General features: G+C 35.0%; 1 protein-coding gene across 1 annotated transcript in view; it reads left to right on the top strand.

The window, feature by feature from the left end:
* Positions 1-15,543, top strand: part of LOC144965297 (cytosolic carboxypeptidase 6-like) — a 69,204-nt gene extending 53,661 nt beyond the window's left edge. The window contains exons 10-12 of the mRNA XM_078900507.1: positions 5,758-5,867; positions 7,280-7,487; positions 15,176-15,543. Of these exons, the coding sequence (XP_078756633.1) occupies positions 5,758-5,867; positions 7,280-7,487; positions 15,176-15,290 (433 nt within the window). The 3' untranslated portion in view covers positions 15,291-15,543. The remainder of the gene's footprint in view (positions 1-5,757; positions 5,868-7,279; positions 7,488-15,175) is intronic.
* The last annotated feature ends 2,773 nt before the right edge of the window (positions 15,544-18,316 follow it).

The following is an 18,316-nucleotide window of genomic DNA, read 5'->3' as shown; positions in this document are numbered from 1 at the left end:
TTGAATGCGTGGAACTAGGAAATACCAGAAATTGATAGGACGCCGGCCAGTGGCAACTTCAAATATACAATGGAATCCTCATAAAGTCAAAACTCTTTAAAGTCAACTTTGGCTCAAAACACCCCAGTCGAACGGATACCTGATCAAAAATCCTCATACCGTTATATGCTCCAAATTGCTGGATAAATATTCACTGAATCAAAATGAAGCCTAGGTACTCTTTATCATCATCAGGAATTTATTTAAAGTTCCTTTTCTCGAATTCTTTAATTTTATTCGCCCAAAATTTGGAATCGCGGTTTTTTTTTAATAAGAAAGATAGAAAGAACAAGAATGACAAATAACATTTTTAATCGAATTGGAGAAGGGCGGGGGGTATAACAAATAGGGGAGAGAGAGAGAGAGAAGAAGAAGAAAAAGAAGAAGAAGAAGAAGAAGAAGAAGAAGAAGAAGAAGAAGAAGAAGAAGAAGAAGAAGAAGAAGAAGAAGAAGAAGAAGAAGAAGAAGAAGAGAGATATAGAGAGGTGGGGGAAGAAAGAAAGAGACAGAAAAAGAGAAGTTGAGAGGGGTAATGCGCGTGTGAAGTTACGCATCAAAGCATCAGTTGGTAATCCAAGTATTGACAATATTTATATTAATTGATTAGTATGGGATCTAGGTCAGGTGTTTTATATGTTGTGTCGATAAACAGTATAAGTGACATTTATTATAAAAGCAATATGTATGTCATACTGAATAACAATCATGGCCTATTAAAAGTCAAGTTAAATGGGATTTTTAAAAAATAATAGAATAGGAATTTGGAGGCATTAAAGTTAAGAGGAATGAGAGGACAGTTTAGCTATTTTTTCTCTTTTTTTGATATCTGGTAGACAGTTGTTCATATATTGATGTCGACAAAAGTTTTTGAGTATGATGTTGACAATCCTTGCGATGGAAATTTTATTTAATCGTACTTCAAGATGGAAAATTGAGGGAATTCTTCAAAAATTTTGATGTCTTTTCTGCAAAATTTTACTTCATATTTTTTGGCAAGAATTAAATGATTAAGTTGGACAATTCAGTTGAGGGGAAGCTCAGACCTCCACGACTTAAAGTACATGTATATCTTACTTGTAACATCAGCATAGTAAAGGTCTGGGTCCCCCTTGTAACTCGGCATGTTTTTCGGCAACATAACCACCAATTTTCAATATTGCCATTTTCTCATCATGTGTCAGGCCATCAGTCAGTGATGGAATATCATCAAGGACTAACATTTCATTGTCAGTCACTTCTTGTCTGGATGCAGTCTGTATTTATGGGCTGAATAACGTTGAAATTGATGGTAGCTGAATAAACCCTGCCTGTCAGCTTGTCGTACAAGGATCTTGACCTGATGTACCAGTCAAAGCCAGGTCTTTAAATAAATAGCCCCTTTTGTTCTTAGAGCTATTATACAATGACACTGACGCATAAAAATACATGGCTTTTGTCATTACTGGCTAGTGGGTAAGTTCTTCGGGTAATGGAGAAACTCGTCTGACTTCAGCAAGAAAGTAATTTAACAGCAAGTGAGGGACTTTCTTAAGTTTCGTAATGAAATACCATTGTGTTGATTCTTGTGGGTTTAGATAGAGAGGGAATGAATGAACTGGTCATTCTCTTGTCTTGCTCAAAATAACAAAGCTTGGCCCATTTGAAATAAATTTAAGTTTTAATAATATTTCTTTTCTCCCAGGAAAATTCCCATGACTTTTTGACTAATAGTTTTCTGAACTGTTTGTTTGTTTGTATGTTTAAAATATGTTTTGTCAGAGTAGATAATATACTGTCGCAGGTTCAGTGATGAAGGTGAACTCGAAAGGAGTTGTGTTTTGTTTGGCTTCTGTTTCAGAATATGAAAGATTCAGACCAACCCTGAGTTATGTCTACTTACTTGACTTTACACGGAGTTAATTATATTATATTCTAATGACACTGGAAAAAATACAGGGATACGAATTTACTCTGATGAATGGTATTTTTCTTACTCAAGTCTCAGCCACTCACGTAAATTAACAGTTAACCCAGGTCAAGTGAGACTAGTTACAACCTAAAATCAAACCAGCAAGATGTTTGAACACCTACGTAGAATGCAAGTTGGTTTTTGTTTCCATTTGATGTGAGTTAACGAAGTTCGTTCTACGAGTACTTAACTGCCTGGAATCATAAGCTGAATGTAATTTAATGAAACGATCGGGTTTTTGAACCACAGACACGATAAGTACATTCAATTATATTAATTTTCTTCAAATTTCATTCCATTTATCTCAGACTACTAATGTTATCATAACCACCCGTCTCAACCTCAATCATTCTAGTTTTCTTGTCTTTCAACGCCTCCTACTTCTGTTCCTTCCTTTCTTTCTTTTCTTTTCTCCTTCTTTCTCTCTTTTTTTTCTTCTTCTTCTTCTTCTTCTTCTTCTTCTTCTTCTTCTTCTTCTTCTTCTTCTTCTTCTTCTTCTTCTTCTTCATCATCATCTTCTTTTTCTTTTTCTTCTTCCTTTCCTTTTCCCTATGCGTATCATCATCATCATCATCATCATCATCATCATCATCATCATCATCATCATCATCATCATCATCGTCATCATCATCATCATCATCATCATCAACAACAACAACAACAACAGCAGCAGCAGTAGCACCAGCATTATTATTATTATTATTATTATTATTATTATTATTATTATTATTATTATTATTATTATTATTATTATTATTATTATTATTATTATTAAATCCCTCCTCCTGCTCCTCCTCAGTAATTGTCTTGTACTAACTTTCCTCCTCCACTCCTCTTCCTAGCCCCCTCCCACCCAACCCCCAAATGCTCCCTCCCGGGGTCCGAGACTAAAACTTACATATAGTACGAAAACATTTTAAAGCATTCTTTTAAAAACAAATAAAATAAGATAAATTTTTTAAAAATTAGAAATAAAAGCAGTGGTAAAGAGTAAAGAGGGTGGGAGTGGCATGTCCATCCGTCGGACCCACCGTCCGTTAAATGGGAAACCCTCTGGCTGGACAAACAAGGAATTGACTGCAGTATCCCAATCAATCAAAGGACGGACGGGGCAGCGGCAGCCAAGCAGCTAATCGATCGATAGCTATTACAGAAATTTTGTGGAGACGGGGATGGGGTTTGGTGGGTGGGGGGGGGGGGGGGGGGGTAAGAAGGAAGGTTGCCAGTTTGGAATGTACAATGACATGTTCAAGTGATTTCTTTTTCTTTAGAATGTGAAGTCACTTGGCTTTGGTAAACACTGGGCTCTTGAAGGAGGGGATTTTTAAAAATATTCCTTTTCTTCTGGCATTTTTTCTCAAAATACATATGTATTTCTAAAAAAAAATGTTAATGTCAGTTGGATAAGCTGTTATTATTAAAGTCGATTCACATATTTATTGAAGGCTGTAGGGTTGAGAAATGAAGATATTTTTTTTCATTGAGGAACATTTAAATTTAACATTATATTATTATAGGAAGATGAAAGAGTTTTGTGAAAAAAAAGTGATACTTAAGTAAATTTGGCATTTTGTTTTTCAGACTGCGATGGTTCTTGCGGTGATTTTTTTTTCCTCAAAATCTATTTGGCAATCCTGGTAATCGGCCATTGCCAGTTCAGGCCTGGATCCCCCTGTGTCATCATCCTATCTCGAGCCCGAGCGCAACAGCATGTATTATCTTGCTAATCTAACAAGGGCTGTCCGTTCGAATTATTTGGGCTTGATGTGGTATAAGCGGGTGTGAGATAAGACGAATCGTTTAACATTACAAATTACAAACATCGGATTCGTCATCCGAAATGGCTGCGATATTTTTTTTTAATCGAACCTTGCTGCGGGACGGAGATGGGGAAGGGAGGGAAAGAGAAGACAAAGAAAAAATGGGAGGAGATGGAGAAAGAGAGAGTTTGTGAGCGTGCGTGCGTGTGTGAATGTATGTTTGTGTGTTTCGGTAGAAAGGAGGGGGGGGGGGGGGGGTATAGGAGGCAGGGTATTTTTCATGAGTATGTCCTGTTGCAAGTTACGTATAGAAAAGGAATTTCTGACCCCTACTCTACCTACATACAATATATTATTTTATTCGGTTTGATGCTGATACTGATCATGAAAAAAATATGTCCATAAAAAAGATGTATGCAAAATGGGGATCTAAAAAAATCAACAAAAAAATAAAAACCGACCTTTCTCTTTTTAGGAAAAACAGAGCTATAGAGATTCTCCGAGTTAACTCGGTGATAGTTCTGGATATAAAACTGTGTACAAGAATAAATGATCGAAAAACTGGAGGTGACGGAATTCGAACCGCAGGGAGACAATCGCTGTCTAGTGAGGAAGACAAAATTAGCGCAATGCAAGCTCAAGCGGGGCTCGAAAATAAACGCCAAAATGGTCGGCACTTGCGCATGCATCAGTTCGATACATGTATTCAAGTATTGAATGTATTCATCATTGCCGTTTTGGATATTCTGTATATTTTGTTTTGTTCTCTATTTTTTTTTTTTTTTTTTTTTTTTGTCTTTACTTATTTGTTTTTGGGGTTTTTGTTTGGGTTTTTTTTTTGTGTGTGTTTTTTTTTAATTTTTTTTTTTTTTTTTTGGTATTTCTTCTTATTTTGTTTTGGGTTTTTTTCTGTTTGTTTTTGTTTGTTTTTTCTTTTCTTTTTTTTTTTTTTTTGGTTGTTTTTTTTTAAAATTTGTCTTTGGGGTTTTTTTTGCTTTGTATTGTATTTTGTTGGGTTTTTTTTATTTATTTTTTTTCGTTTTTTTTTGTTTTGTTTTTTTTTTTGGGGGGGGAGTCTTTTTTGCTTTATTTCTTTGGAGGGGGTGTCTTTTTTGTTTTTAATAACAATGATAATAATGGACGCGCAAAGGGTGGGGGATTACCTAAGGATTGTGAGCCAAGGGAGGATATCCGAGAAACAAAAAAATATTTATAGAATTATGTCCCTTGCAATCTCAATATCAATCATAGAGTCACGAAATAGATTATTTCCTCCATGATATAAATAAATTTCTGCTAATTCGCTGATGATTCTGTTTACCCCGGTTTATATCTAACTCTTGAACATTTGTTTGCTCCACGATATTTGTATAAGAATCAATGAGGCTATAAAACACAGATAGCTGAAGTAATGAGGAAACCAATACCTCCTTTCATCTGTTAAAAAAAGTGTTTTGTAAGTATATGGAAACACGTGACTACAAATTTGCACAGATGATCGTTTATATAAATAATACTGGTACCCTTGAGGTTTATTAAAGTTTGAGAATAGAAAGAAACCACCTGGGAATATTATTCAAGCTTCATTATGAATAAGGTAGCACCTCACACAAGCAGGTGTGCTCAGGTACATAGGTTGTTTTTGTTTATGTTGTGTTTTTTCTTTTTTTTTTCTTTCTTTTACTTTTTGTTTAGGGGATTGTTTTTGTTTTGTTTTTGTTGTTTTTTAAAATTACAACAGCTACTTTTTGGGGAGGTTTTAAAAAATTTGATTTCCTTGTTTTTTGTTTGTTTGTTTGTTTTTTTGTTTGTTTTTGTTTTTGTTTTGTTGATTTGTTTTGTTTTTGTTTTGTTTTTTAGTGACTGGTTTGATTCCCTTGTGCTTGCTAAGAAGACACTCGCTGTTGCTAGTAATTATTGGAAAATCTATGATGTGATAAATACTCAGTATTGGTGAATTAAAATCAAAGTTCAAAATGTACAATTCCTTTTGTCTTTTCCTCCGAACAGAACTCTCGGTAGCTGCCTGGACGAATCCAATTGCTATACCTTAGAAGTATCGTTTTTCAGCTACCAAACCAACACCACAGGCCAGTCCATGCCATACACAGAGGAGGGCTGTATCCTTGACATCGTGACATTTATATGATTAGATACAACATAACATGCCAGTCAATTTTATCGTGGTTTTAAAAAAAAGATATTATTATTATTATTATTATTATTATTATTATTATTATTATTATTATTATTATTATTATTATTATTATTATTATTATTATTATTGTTGTTATTATTATTATTATTATTATTATTATTATTATTATTATTATTATTATTATTATTATTATCTTGTTATCATCATTCGTTTCACATATTTAAATTTATCTTGAAAGGACTCTTCACCTTTATGTGAGTGGCATTATTATCTCCAAAATGTTTCGCGTTATTGATAGCAATGATATTTTAGATTTTATGATGTATTAGTATTATGCTCATTCTCATGTGATACTGAATTAATATGGCATTCTAGCATTCTGAAATTTCAATTTTTAGACCATTGACCATAATGCCCATTCTCGCTCGTATAGTTAATCCGTGTTTGTTTTTAAAAACACACAAGTACATCGCTTAGCTTCATCTAAATATTGAATTAATTCTGACTCAGTAAAAGAGGGAAATAAATATTATATTAATTAGCTCAACCAATTCACTGTAGTACCCTGAAAAAAAATTAAACATATTTTTTAAAAATTTAGCCAGAAAACTCGTTCTTCAAATATCCACATGTCAAAAACGTTCTTGAGAATTTTTTAGACAAGATGATGGTCATTTTAATCGATTGATTTTTGAAGGACGATTTTTCTGTCCAATTTTTTTCGTCTTTCTTTTTAAGAGTACGAGAGTACAGTTCTTTCCCTTTAGCAATACCACTTATCAGACGATTTTCATTATTGGTGTCCTTAACTTTTGGAGATCTTGGAGTAATACACACTCTTAGATCATTTCTGTTTTTATCTGTTTTGCATTGTTATTTGGTTTGGGGTTTTTTTTATTTGGTTTGTTCTCCATTTGTGTTATTTTGTTTCGGTTATTTTTTTACACTTTGATTTTATTTTTGTTTTGTTTTGTTTTGGGTTGGTTTGTTTGTTTTGGTTTGTTTGTTTGTTTGTTTTTTTTTTGGGGGGGGGGGGGGGTTGGTTTATTTTTGTGGGATTTTTTTTTTGGGGGGGGGGGGGTGTTGTTTTTCTTTTGAATTTGTTTTGTTTTCCTTTTTATCTTTTCGTTTGTTTTTGTTTTTGTTTGTTTTTGTTTTTCTTTTTTTTTTTCTTTTTTTGGGGGGGGGGCGGTATGTTTTAATTCGATCACATTATCGATCTAGGAGCTCTGCACTAGTGTTTTGAAATAGCAGTATAGCTACAGGAAATCAATTGGATTTTCTCTAAATTTCTAATTTACGCAACAGACTTTCTAAATTTCTTGCCATACAAGACACACTGATATTATAGTCCTTAACAAGACCTTTTTACAGACATGAAACTGGGTAGAAATCTTGCCAGGACGTTCTTAGATTACTACAAATTGACAGGATTCATCAGTGCCAAACCAAGCAGCAGTCTCGTTCCCAAACCCATGGGTCCATCCACGAGGAATGGCAAGGATAGGGCGTCGATATCGGAACGAGCTCCTGCAGATGCAAGGTCACAAGGGGATACACATTACAGCGTCAACAGTCAAAGGTTATTTTTGTTTTCTTCTATTATTTTATTTTTTTTCTAACTTTTTGTATTTTTATTTTTCTTTCACTATCCTCATGGAGTGATGGAGGGAGAGAGGTGCACACAAAGATAAAACCCGTGTCGAGGTACTTAACATTAAGCCCTTTAGATTTGCTTTCAAAGCATGTTACTGCCCCTAACTTGCAGAGGAATTTTTGGCCAAGTGGTGTGACTCACCTGCTGGTCGAGGGTTCGAGTCCTGCTGTGGGTGGAGCATAGTTGAGTCCTTGGAAAAGACTCTTTACTTACATTGTCATGGCCCAATCTACTGTGAAGTGAATACCTGACCAGTAATAGGGTTGTCTCTGTCGGAAAGAAATTATAACAGTGCCTGAAAAGGCTGCATATCTCTTCCTACGTTCCGAGTTACCGTTTGATTTGGATCCCATGTAAAGTGCTTTTATTACATTATGTGATTATTGCGTTATATGACAGTTATTTTTATGAATAACATAAAATGCGCCTGAAAAAGGTTTAATGCCTTTCAGGTGAAATAGATAACATGTACAAACTGTTCAGTGTTTAGAGCTTTTTTACCTCTTCACAACGACAAAATGTCATTTTTAAGATTTTAGGCACAAATTATTTTTTTTTCATATGGCGATTTATTATTCATTCATTCATTCATTCATTCATTCATTCATTCATTCATTCATTCATTCATTATAATATCGCCAACATGTCAAAAAGTCTTAGAGACTTCAAATCTGACAATTTGTTGTCAAATTAGTGGTGCATCATTTGTCATCTATAGGTACGAACTGTCGTGATGCAGTGGCATGTTTGCATTCATTGTAATGTGCTCAGTGCGTCTGCTTGTTCTACGTGTTTTTCTTAGTGAACAATAGCGTCCCTGCTTGACTTATGCGTGTTTGTTTATTTCAAGACTGGAGAGGTTAAATATTCCACGCGCCATTTTTGTTTTCATATTTCGAGCATGGCTCCAAATATCTTTTTGTTTCCATTTTGCATAAAATTTAATCCAATTTATAATTACTGGGGAAAATGTCATGATATTTACTGGGGGTTTCTTTATTTGTTTGTTTTTTAAAAGGCACGACAACTCTATGATTTCATATAGCAATACAAGTAAATATTCAGTTGGTGGTTTTGGCACAGTGGGTTGTTTATATTTTTCTAAATCAAACACGAGTCAGTATTTAACCGGTCTTTAAAATGACTAATTTCGGGAATTAGATCACAGAACACACAATGGAGAGAATAAATAATATAACGTGTTTTTTTTTTTTTTTGGGGGGGGTTTGTTTGTTTGATTTGTTTGTTTGTTTTTTCTCTCTTTCTTTTTTTTAAGGGTGGGGGTGTTTGTTTTCCTGTTGTGGTTGTTTGTTTGGTTTTTTTGGGGGGTTTTTTTGGGGTTTTTTTTTTAATTTTGTTTTGTTTTTGTTTTGTTTTTTTTTCTGTAATGCTTTGTTTTTGTTCAGTTGTTTTCTGTAATGTTTTTTTTTCATGTATTTTTTATTTTGTTTTGTCTTTGGTTTAATCATACTTTCATTTAATTTATGGCACATCGGAATAACAGCTTTTGTGTCCTTTAATCGTCAGAGGACAAAAAAGAAATCATGCAAAGGTTGCATAAAATTCGATACGTTATCTGATGTAAAACAAAGGCGTAAAGAGATAGAGAGCAACTCGTGTAAAACTAGATTGTGTTTACAACACAAGACTAGACAGAACTAGATAAACTTTATCCATAGCCATTACTAGTCATATATATTATAATCCAGGTCATGTTTTAAATTTACATTCAATGTCACATGGCGTGCGAGCCGTATAGCTCGGCAGTATGGTCTCGCCTCCCAACCAAAAGGTACCGAGTTCGAATCCCAACCTCCACTTTGTTTGACCTTCAGCAACTCCGTCCTAGGTCGCGGTGGCGCTGTTCTTACGGCGACCAATAAAAACGTGATTCACATAACCGAAAACTAATTTACCTCTTAGAAATTGGATTCAATAGCCTGATGTCACGTCGCCCAGCAACGGCGAGCAGCGTAGTTCTAAACAGAGAAAATTGGTACTTTTTATTCTTCATGTTGGCTAGAACTTTTCATATGTCATGTGATCAGAAAAGTCAAAGCATGATCATAATAATAATAATAATAATAATAATAATAATAATAATAATAATAATAATAATAATAATAATAATAATGCTGAAAACTATATTATAGCGCTATAACTCCGAGACACTAGACTCTAAGCGCTTAAATTACAAATTGCTTTGGCTGAAACATAATCATTTACACACACAAGCACACACACACACACCAACACACACACACACACACAACACACAACACAAACCAAACCTGTCTTGCTTCTCATACCATCTACTAAAATCGAAACAGATATGTTTTAAGCGAACGTTTAAAAATAGACAAAGATTCTTTTTCACGAATGCTCTGCGGTAAGGCGTTCCAAATAGAGGGTCCGAAATGGGAAAAGGATCTCATTCCAGCATTTTTCCGAATTCGAGGGACAACTAGTTTTGTGGAATCACTGGCCGAACGTAAGGGGCGGGGTTTTAAATATCTTTCAATTAGTTCCGAAAGGTAGGAAGGGGCAGTACCTTCAAGACAACGATACACTAAAACACAAGCTTTGAATCCTTTTCTCAACAGGCAGCCAATGCAGGTCATGAAGTGGAGGTCCGGCAGAGTCGCACCTACGCTTCATGAATACTAGTCTGACAGCGCTGTTTTTGGACAATCTGAAGACGTCTCAGATTGTATTGCGAAACGCCAAACAACAGAGCATTACAATAATCCAATTTTGATAGTACGAGGGACACAACCAGGTGCTTGGTCACATCCTCAGATATGAACCGTCTTATGGAAGCAATCTTTTTTAATTGGAAAAAGAGAGATCTAACCAAATTATTAACCTGACGCTCCATCGACAGTCCAGAGTCTAAGAATGTGCCAAGGTTTTTCACTTTGTCAACAATTTGAATGGAGGCATCCCCCAACTTCAAATCTGTTTCACTTTTCCACTTTCTGTTCCCCACATACAGCACCTCCGTCATATCATCATTCAGTTTCAGTCTGTTATCATTCATCCATTTCTTAACACTTTGGATACAATTTTTACTATTGGCTGATACTTCTTGTAAATTTCTCGTATTGGAAACGCAGTACAATTGCGTATCATCAGCGTATTGATGGTAAGACAGACCAAAACTTCTGATGGTTTTAGACAGAGGGCCAACGTACAGAACAAAAAGAACGGGCCCAAGTACTGAACTCTGGGGAACCCCACAATCAAGAAAGATTTCCTCAGATCTATATTCATCCACCGTAATAATCTGTTTACGATTAAACAAATATGACCTAAACCAATCAAGCGCTGCACCAGACACACCATAAGTAATTTTAAGACGTTTGAGAAGAAGATTGTGATCAATAGTATCAAAACCAGACGATAGGTCAAGCAAATTCAGCAAAGAACATGAACCATTGTCCATAACAGAGAGAAGATCATTAACAACCCTAACAAGTGCGGTTTCCGTCGAATGATGTTGCCTATAAGCAGACTGAAATTTTTCTTCAAGACAATTATTTTTAAGATGAGACAGTAATTGTTTCAAAACAAGCTTTTCTAAGATCTTAGAGAGAAAAGGAAGATTAGAGACAGGGCGATAGTTTTTTAAGTTCTCTTTATCGAGATCAGGTTTTTTCAAAAGGGGTTTGACATGAGCAACTTTGTAAATGTCTGGTACAGCACCTGACTGCAACGAATTATTAACAATACGTGTAAATGGTGTTAAAATTACATCAATGTACTTTTTTAGAATGGCAGTATTTACGGGGTCTAAATCACAATTTTAGTTGGAGACGACATAATGCACTCACATAAGTCAGCTTCAGTAATCTTTGAAAAATGTGTTAATGAATCATCATGAAACTTGTCAAATGTTGTATGGATCGATTCAGATGAGAGTTCTTTCCTGATGGTATCCGTTTTTGCTTTTAAATATTGACCAAAGCGAGTTGGTAGATCTGCACGATCGATTAAAGATGGGAGAGTGGATTGCGTTTGTTGTCCCAGAAGTTCCTTGGTCAAGGCAAAGAATTGTCTCGAACGTCCCACGTTTTTGAGGCTGTCTTCATAGAATTTCTTTTTGGCCCTGAAATTGACGGCTTTCGCATCATTTCTAGCCGCGATGTACCGCTTCTTATCGACCGCATCTCTGGACTTGAGCCATTTTCTTTCTGCCCGCCTCCTGGTCAATCCATTCAATTTTATTTCGGTATTATACCAGGGTGCTTGACGTCTCACTCTTACTGCTCTAGTTTTTAAGGGAGCATGCTTGTCCACCGTACCAACAATTGACTCGTGGAGACCATTCGCATCATGTTTTTTTTTTAACGTTATGGTCAAGGTCTTGTTTTAAAATGTTTATGTTTATATTCTTCATATTACGAGATGTTATCATCTTTTTTACTTCGTGCTTCATTGGAAATAAAACGCAAAACACAATTAAATGATGGTCAGAGATTAATTTATCAATATTTGAGACAGGTAAAGAGAGAGAATGTTCAATGTCAGTAATGAAATTATCTATTGTGTGGCCATCGTTGTTTGTAGGACCGCTTACAAGTTGAATATAGTTGTTTGTGTCAATAAGCTCCCGAAATACTTTCGATTCATTTTTGTTTCTGAAATAATCAATGTTAAAATCACCCATAAAGATATTATGCTTTTTGTTTATGGACATAAATTCTCCGAACTCTGATAAAAAATCAATTGTTGATATTTTGTTTTGTTGGCTTGGTGGTGGGCGGTAGACACAGTGAAACGACTTTTTAAAATTATTTTCATGAATGGCAAATCCAGCGTACTCAAAACTTCTAAAATTATCATGGTGGAATGATATCTTGTCAAAGAGTGACAAGTTGTAAATAATTGCAATTCCACCTCCTTTCCTCCCAATGCGTGGAAATGATTTAATACAAAAGCCTTCGGGTGTAATTGCTTTCAGAACTGGATCATCATATGAATGATGAAGCCATGTTTCCAAGATGACAAAAATAGTAATTTTATGATCTTCAACTTCAATAATGTCGATTATATCTTGAGATTTATTACGGCACGATCTAACATTTAGTAATCCGATTCTTATACTCGTATGATCACAACGTGCAGGTTGTTGTTGTTCTTGTTGTTGTTGTTGTTGTTGTTGTTGTTGTTGCTCAAGACGGTGCTGTTGCTGCGAGTTGTTGTCATGGTGGTCGTTAATTTCATACTGACTGTCACGGACAGTGTTGACATTTGACAAGGAACGGTGAGGAGTATTCATTGAAGTGATTAGATTGGATGGGGGACGAGTGTTGATAAATTGAAGCGAGGATCGAGGTCGTTGGGGGAGCGGCGTGGGGTTGGCCGATGACCAATGACGGTGGTAATAGGGCGTTGTTTTCGTCTACCCCCTCTGAGTCTATTCATAAAATTAGTATTATAAATCAAAGTCCTGGATTGCTATGTACTGTCTGTGCTGCTATATGGTTGTGAGAGCTGGACCATAAACAAGACCATGGTTAAAAGACTGGAGGCAGTGGAAATGTGGTTTTACAGAAGAATGATGAGGGTGTCATGGATGGAAAGGAAAAGAAATGAAGAAATTTTAGAAATGGCAAACAGAAAAAGATCACTGATAACAAAAATCATCAAACGCCAAATGGAATTTTTAGGACACATTATCCGCCACCCTGGTTTGGAAATACTCGCCTTGACTGGAAAGATGAATGGAAAAAGAATAAGAGGAAGACAAAGAATAACGTATTTGAAAGGGATAAGAACTTGGACAGATGAAGCTGAGAAAGGTGGCGCTGCTTTAATAGAATTGGCAAGAGATAGATCAGCTTGGCGGAAGATGACCTCCGACGTCTGCTTCAGATATGGAACTACATGAGATGAGATTATAAATAGATCGATGTACACGGTAGTTGTTAAAAGTTGTAAAATATAGCACAGTGAATAAAGTTTCCAATATGGCTGTAAACAAATAGCAGTTTAAAACTATGTTCGACTTTGGAAAATCCATACTTAAATTTTAAAATTTTAGAAAAATCCTCTGTTAGAAATCGTTAAAATGTATATCAATAAAACCACAAGTCTATCACAAATCAGATGGTATTAAAATCCAGGCGAAATGTCAGATAAAAATCACTCAAAACAAGTAAATGAAAGAGCCAACAAAAACAAGACTCGCCGGTCAGGCGTGTTACATATATATAATGTTTTTCTCCTCTGGATACACTTTTCTGTTCGTCGGAGAAATATTTCATAAGGGCGTCCGCCATTGTTCCGATGGTTTAGAGACAGTTACTAAGTTGCTATGCGTCATAACGAGGGAAGTGACGTCATGACTGTTGAAGCCAATTGAAAGTAGTATACCTTCTCCCTTACAAAAAAGGAAATTTCAATTAAATTTGGTTACAAGTTGTGATAGCATGAACAAATCTACGAAACAAATATGGACATTTTACAAGACATTTTTAAACGCCCCTCTTTTTGTCCTTGATTTGAAGTATCTTCATTATTTGGATTTTGCATAAGCCGTGTTGGGATTCCTTGCTTTGAGGGAGACAGTTGGGTGTCTTGTTCTTTCTTTTTGACCTTCCACCCTTCTCTCTCTCTCTCTCCTCTCTCTCTCTCTCCCTCTCTCTCTCTCTCTCTCTCTCTCTCTCTCTCTCTCTCTCTCTCTCTCTCTCTCTCCCTCTCTCTCTCTTAGTCGTAAATCGTCTTCCCGATTTCAGTACCATGTAAACATTTAGTTTGAGTAAATACCCTTTGGCAGATAATTCTTTCTTTTTCTATGAGGGGGCTGGGGGGGGGGTGTATTTAGACTATATTATTAGTAGTCTCAGACATGCATACATGGACTGTGCTCCCTCTTAGATCTATATCTGTTCGCAGCTTGGGAATGCCGACAAGGGCAGAGATAAACTCTATTTATACCTCTAATTCTTTAACTATCCCTAATTACCTTCCCTTTTTCCTGGCGAAGACATGTGACCTGTCGTCTCAAAACAGTATTATGTCGGGATTTACCATGTCAAAGAGTGATATCTAAGTGAACATGCTAAGAAATTTTGGGTTTTCAATTTGTTGTCACTTGAGGATTTCCTTTCCATATTTCTCAATGAAGCATGCAAAATTAATCCAAGTTTCATAGTTTTGAATATCAATCCAGCTTTTTAAAGTCCAACCATCCCGACATGAAAGTATTTGAGATTGTGAGTCACATATGATACAGGGATGCCCTTTTCTAAATTCTTTTTTTTTAAAAGCCTGAAATGTTTTCTTTCTCCTAAAGGGCGATATATGAAAATATTTCGTGAAAATATCTTTTCTTCGAAATGGTATCACCATTAAATATAGTAAAGGATACATATCCATCTAGCTTCCCTTAGCTGTTGCTTTAAACAACCGATGATTTCATCTTTTAAAAATCAACTCACCAATACCGAACAAGTTCAGCTGGAAAATTTCAAAAAGCCCGTTTTCCAGCTATAGCCGGAAAAAGGGCATCCTTGATTATTTGATTTGCCGTATAAGCGCTATAACCGAACAAACAACGTGACTATGAAATATTAATTAATGCAGTACCTTTTTTTGTTTTCTCACAGATACGACAAGCGGGAAGAAAGATTAGGACCCAAGTCGACAGATTTCACTGTGGCCTCGTCAAACTCCATAACAGAAATGAGCAATGGGATGAAGCCTCACTCGCGAAGATTATAATGCAATAATTTAGTTTCTTTCATTATTTTCAGATTTATTTTATGAAATTCATCTAGCTAGCTTTGCATCTTATGTAAATATAAACCATATTACCTTAATGTATAGATCAACTATTTTAACACACAACAAAAATATCCCTTTACCAAAACCGTATGTAATTTGTACAGTTCGAAAAGTTTCCTAGTCTCTATTTTTAGTATTACTTAGTTAAGTTTACACAAGCGCCTAATTATCTATTATCATTTTTTCCCCCGATCAGCAGACATTTCTTTTCTTTTTTTTTTATTTATTGGGGGGGGGGGGGGGGGAGGAGAGGGGGGGGGGACAGTCTGGTCATGTAATATGGTTTGGAGTAAAAGTTAGAGAAGATATGACTGCATGAGGCTGTACCAACCATTGCCTTTATTTAAAGTTGTTGTATTTGACTTTACTTGAATGCATATTCAAGGAGTCAACGTTATTATAAAAGCGTCAAATTCCGTCCGTGAAATTGTTAAACAGGAGTTTAGAGCACACATCTTCAGAAATAAAAAAAAAGCAAAGGCGATTGTCCTTCCAATAAATTATGCAATATGTAAATTATGCTATTGGATATTGCTCTGTATAGAAGCTTAAGTTGTTTTTGTTTTTTTGGTTGTTTTCTTTTTTTTGGGGGGGGGGGGGGGCGGGGTTTGTTCGCCTTTTTTGTTTGTTCTCGATTGATTTGTTTTAATTTTATTTTCTGTCTTTCTTAGTTACAGAGAAGATGGTGAAATATTTTGGTTGGTCCTTGTTTCAAATTTAGTTACTTATATTTCTTTATATTGCCAGTTTCCATTATTTATCAATTTTTAGATTTTATGACTTGTTATATGTCAGCTATCACACCTGATATTATATAAATATCATGAATGGTGGAAGGGAACTAATGTATTTGGATGATATGAGCTAGGATTCAACTCAGAAAATCATGATTTATAGCCTTAGAACCGTATCTTTAAAAAGAATTGAGTAACCTAGGTAACAAGAAAATTAGTATGAAAAATAATCATTTAAATGGCATAAAAATGGTGACATTCACATTAGAATAATGAATTTCGATCAGTTTTCCATTGTAAAGAAAATAATGAGATAACATTTAAATCGTCTTCTTTACATTTTATATCATAAATAATGTAGGCCAGACAGAGAGTTGGGTTGGGTTGGGGGGGGGGGGTTCTTTTCATTATTTTTTTTTACTACTCATTGACACAACTTAAATTTGTATGTCACACAAATATGTTATTCTTTAGATCTGTTATAGTACAAACCTCAATGTATTGATGCCATGTTTATGTGTTTCTTTTCAATCGTGCTTAGGCGTGCTGTATTGTGCATATCTTTGTGTGCCAGTGCCAGCATAAAGTGAGTCTGTGGCGTGTGTATATGTGAATATAAATTGTTTGTACGTCCATGTGCGCGCGCCTGTGTGTGTGTGTATGTGTGTGTGTTGATTAAGTTTGCGTTTATTTTTGGATTATTGAAAAAAAATGTGCTATTTATATTTCTTTTTCTTTATTTCTCGATAGACTGTACATATATAGTAGCCAGATGATCCTAAAAGTTAGTTACGACAGCCCAACAGTACACTGTGGGCTGTTATAATTTATTTTAAAAGCTATTACTGTGATAAACATAATTTGATGCATAATTATGGTTTTAAAAAATGTAAAAGAAGGATGCTTGCAAGTATATTGGAAAAAGACCAAAGATAGGTTGGGGTGAAACCACAGCATTCATAAAATCAACAGACATTTAAGAAAGAAAACCAAAAAAAAAATAAGATGGAAGGTGATACATAAGGGTGAAAATCGAGATGTAACAGTCTCGAGACTTGCAGGTGAGACATATCGTTATCTGTACTTTTCGAGAAATCCGATTTTTACAACATTTACTCCTTTGGTTTCTTAGCATGTCTCTAAGTTTTCTGTCCCGTTATCCAGAGTTATGTGGTCAATTCTGTAAACTTTTTCAAATGGTCACCTTTGATTGTTTAATCTTTCCATGCTTTCTATTCCTCGCTATAATATATGTCCAAATAAGCTTAAATGCCCTTTCAGCACGTTTCTAAACAGACCCACTTTTGTGCGTTTGTTTTCTGTGTGTCTCCGTTAGTCTTACGTGCACTGTCTTCGTTGCATTCTTTTTAAACACCACGTCTGAAAGGCATCGATATTTCATTTTTCATTTTCCTTATCCAGTGCCTAACTCTCACACCATGCAATAGGACACAAAACAAAACACTTTGAATCTTACTTTGTCTCATTTCTCAGCTCAGTATAATAATAATATCTAGACTTTGAATCTTACTTTGTCTCATTTCTCAGCTCAGTATAATAATAATATCTAGAGGAGAAGTCTGCTTTACTTACTCTATCCTTGGATTAGTTCCTAGCTTCATCCTCTTTTTTATAAATATGTTTTTAAAATCTTGCAATACTTTTGAATTGATCTCGACAGATTATATGTCACTTTTGTTTTTGTGTTGAACATTAGTATCTTCTTCAACACCGCTCATTTAGTTGTAGGCTACTGAGATTTACTTTCTTTACTAAAGCTTCTCCACCAACCACAACCCTATTAATTCCTTAGTATCAGGGATCTCAAGTTAATCACTGTTTACATGTGCTCCAGGAATGAATGTAACAACAAGGACCATTTCAAACAAAGATAATCTTAGAGGAATGTTTTCCTTTACTACTTTTACTTTCTTTTACTACTCGAAAACAAACAAAAAAGTCCTCACTCAGGCAAAGTCCCCAGCCAAAAGCAATCCACACAAACAATATATATATATATATATATATATATATATATATATATATATATATATATATATATATATATATATATATATTTATATATATATATATATATATATATATATATATATATATACATATATATATATATGCTTTACAAAATTAATGCGTGTATTGTCTCGCAAAGAGACACATGCTAGACTGTTTTTCTTTCAGTAAAAGAACTACTCATTATACAGCAAAAAC

This window comes from Berghia stephanieae, chromosome 1 (genome assembly GCF_034508935.2).
Source record: "Berghia stephanieae isolate SIO BIC M18660-M18661 chromosome 1, UCSD_Bste_1.3, whole genome shotgun sequence".
Classification (NCBI taxonomy): Eukaryota; Metazoa; Mollusca; class Gastropoda; order Nudibranchia; family Aeolidiidae; genus Berghia; species Berghia stephanieae.
This window is presented reverse-complemented; position numbering and strand designations above follow the sequence as displayed.